The sequence below is a fragment of the Helianthus annuus genome, chromosome 16, assembly GCF_002127325.2.
Source record: "Helianthus annuus cultivar XRQ/B chromosome 16, HanXRQr2.0-SUNRISE, whole genome shotgun sequence".
NCBI lineage: Eukaryota > Viridiplantae > Streptophyta > Magnoliopsida > Asterales > Asteraceae > Helianthus > Helianthus annuus.
Genome location: NC_035448.2, coordinates 26,277,388 through 26,280,674, shown reverse-complemented (window position 1 = coordinate 26,280,674; position 3,287 = coordinate 26,277,388). Strand labels below are relative to the sequence as shown.

At 31.6% G+C, this 3,287-nt stretch overlaps 1 protein-coding gene across 1 annotated transcript; it reads right to left on the bottom strand.

Moving 5' to 3' along the window:
• Window positions 1–2,347: 2,347 nt before the first annotated feature.
• Window positions 2,348–2,916, bottom strand: LOC110917110 (defensin-like protein 19). Its single transcript, XM_022161730.2, has 2 exons — window positions 2,823–2,916; window positions 2,348–2,733 (listed from the first exon to the last, which is right to left on the bottom strand). The coding sequence occupies exons 1-2, from the start codon at window positions 2,881–2,883 to the stop codon at window positions 2,486–2,488; spliced, it is 309 nt and encodes a 102-aa protein (XP_022017422.1). The 5' UTR covers window positions 2,884–2,916; the 3' UTR covers window positions 2,348–2,485.
• Between the last annotated feature and the right edge of the window lie 371 nt (window positions 2,917–3,287).

The window sequence follows — 3,287 nt, the reverse complement described above, 5'->3', positions numbered from 1 at the left end:
TGTATTCCATCTACCAAGTGCATTCATGCCCTTCATCGCTCGTTCAGACAGTTTTCGGAACTTGCTGGCATGAATAGTGTGTTCTGGTGTGGCGATTGTATTCATATGATTGAACATATTTACCCATGTCCTATGATTGCTAGACGTTTCACGACCTAATCATGCTGTAATTAAATCGTAACGAGAGAAATTAAATATTTAAAGCGTTTATATTGTAGGGAATTGCCATTATTTTTGCCGGTTGTCACATCCCACCCCCACCATCCTAATATCATTGATACAACACAACAATATCTATGTAAATTGCGGAAACCAAAAATAGATAATGTATATCGTATAGTTTTCATTAGATCTTACAACTAAAATGTGATTCAACACACCGAATGAAAATTCAAAATTTGCGGCAACATGCATGCATATTGTTATTGTTGCCATGACGCCTAGTCAACAACAATTTCTATATATAGTCAGTCGATTCTAACTTTTCTTCCTTCGCATTTATATATAGAAACATAAAGATTGCAATTTACAAGAGCCGAATGTTAAAAAATAGAATTAAAGTTTCTGGAATGTGGTGTCATTGTATCTCGGGCGAGTCTGAAAATTCACAAAAACCCTGACCTAAAAATATCCTAAACCAAAGCGCTATGTTTTACTAGACTTGGTCAGGGGTTAACATATTTTTCCATTAAGCAGCTACAACTTCGAGAGTTAACGAAAAAAAGTTATTAAAATGAGTTTCAAGTTTTAATCTTAAGTTTGGATTATATATCTGATTTATTTTAGTTTTATCTAAGTTTCCTCCCACCTGAGAAGAATTAGACATAGACATTTCGTATTGGCATTTTTCTTGAAGTTAATTATCTAATTTTCATATCAGACAGAAATTAATGTTGTAAAAAACTTTTGGAAAAGACTTACTATCGTTAGGATGGATCTGATCCTACGTAGGTACTCTATACCTTAGTGGATCAACTCTATTACATATGTGGATACCTAACGTTTGTCTTGTGTCATGACATAAGTGTAAGAAGTTTCTTGTTGTAGGCTAAAACATCACTGATTGATCTTTATGTTACTTACTCTATCAGTCTTGATTCTTTTCCCATACACTTAGATACCTAAACATGTCTATTTTTCATATTTCAAAATCTACGAAGTTTCTTCTCGTTTTTTTACCGTGAACGATATAAAGCCCCTTTTTCTAGTATTTACTAGCGAATTTGAACTTTCTCTACTTTTGTCTTTCTATTGTATAGATAGTCGAACATAATATAAACATGGATTAAAATTTTAAATTAAGATATTTCTCATAATTGATGTGTTACACACATCATTCACTTGACTGTGAAATTAAAAAAAAAAATTAGTATGAATTGTGATCTACCTATTTTGTAGAATTTGGCGTGGAAATTGTTTAAAAAATGATACGACAAAGAGGAACTTTAGAAGTTTTCCATGATAATCTCGCTAAGGGTAATTAAAGTTATGAGCTTTTTAAAGTAGGTTGGGAATGTAATGAAAAACTAACCGAATTACTTAATTTTTTTTAAAGCGCAACAACATGTTTATCGAGAATTTATTGTCCCACACGTTGTTTGAAAATGAAGTTAATGAAAAAAGATGATAGTTCAAATGAATGAAAATTTAAAAAAAAATGACGGCAACACTTGCACGTGAAGTATCAAAACACAAGAGGGTTTTCTCTTGATCTTATCCTATATATATTAGATAATTCACAAGAAAAAAAAGTTTTAAGCCCTTCAAAACTCCGTTTTACCCATTTTTTGTTTCATATATAAAACTTGTGCAAACTGTGTTACATATTGCATAATGATATTTTTACACCACGTGTAACACTTACGTGAAAAAAAAATTCGCTTCATTTTTTTAGTTAAAAGATCTGCATCATTGATTGTATACTTTAAATGTTATCGTTATTCTTAAGATGATTATGTTTAATGGATGTGTACATTATTGAGAACTACTTTCCAGAGTTAAATACTTATGAATATTCTTGAATAACCAAATAAAGTTGACTCAGATGTCGAATTGAAGAATTGTACCTCCATGGATCTAACTAGAGCTAAAGATACGTTCACCAATGCAAAGTAGTATACAAAATCAATATGTGACATAACAAACTAAAGATGTGATCGATGTAGTGATGGAGGACAACAACCCTAAACTCAGTTGATTGTAAACCGATTTAAAAATAACAACTAAATTTTCACAGTTATAGTTTCGGCTAAAGCTTGATAAGCGTCGTAGAATATGAAGGACAGTGCTAAACTCACCTTTTTAAATATAATATATTTTACCATTAAATGTAACACACGTTCTGGAGTTCATTTCTAATTTAAGTAACTTGTTATCATATTTATTCCATTTATTACACAAGTTCATAACGTTTCGATTAGCATACACTTTCTACTTTTATTCCCACTTGTGTTATTAGAGTATCTATTTAAAGAAACCGACCCTTTCATGGATGCTCAACATTCAGAACAGCTTTCTTGGCATCGCGATCAAGATTTTGGGCATTAAGCTTGTCTTGAGCGAGTTTTTCAGCCTTTGAACAGTTGTAGTAGCAAAGACACGTACCCGTCCGACAAGCTCCACCAGCTGCAGTCTCCCATGATCTACATTGCTTGTTGCAGCCGTCATAACGGCATGGGCCTGCCCATGTCTTGCTAACTCTCCTACATCGTTGTCCTCTCACACTTGCGATATCTGCGCAATATCCAACGTGTTATGCAACATAAAACTATAAAAAAATTTAAATACCATTATATTCAACAAATAACGGATAAAATGATCACCAGAGATGGTGAGCACAAAGAGGATCAAAAGTAACGCGGAGAAAGCAACCGATCTGTTCATTGTTTTTTATTACAAAGAAACTCAAGAACTTTGAGATTTTGGTGAAGAGAATGTTATGATCATGAAGGTTATTTATAGGAGAAGAAGGAGCTTCAAGATAACGATTCTACAAGATAATATATCATTTTTCAATTTTTAGCCGTATTTACGTCACTTAAAAATGAGTATAAAATAATAAATGGTTTATATAATGCAATATATTTTAATTCTGAATCTTCGCCTTTGGAGGTGTAAAGACATTAATGACATATTATTGCAGTTTTTTTTAATATTGTACACACATTAAATAAAGCGTAAAACTTTATTTACTTATGTGTTGATGTCTATTTGTAAGTCATAATTTTTTAGATAAGATTAATGTTTAAATATCGTTTTATTTACTTAAATTTATAGAACTATGAGAA

Bases quoted from the DNA above. Each gene is read 5' to 3' on its own strand.
- LOC110917110 (XM_022161730.2), bottom strand. From the start codon at position 2,883: ATGAACAGATCGGTTGCTTTCTCCGCGTTACTTTTGATCCTCTTTGTG. The intron at 2,734-2,822 runs GTGATCATTTTA...GATATTGCGCAG, and splicing joins CTTTGTGCTCACCATCTCTG to ATATCGCAAGTGTGAGAGGA.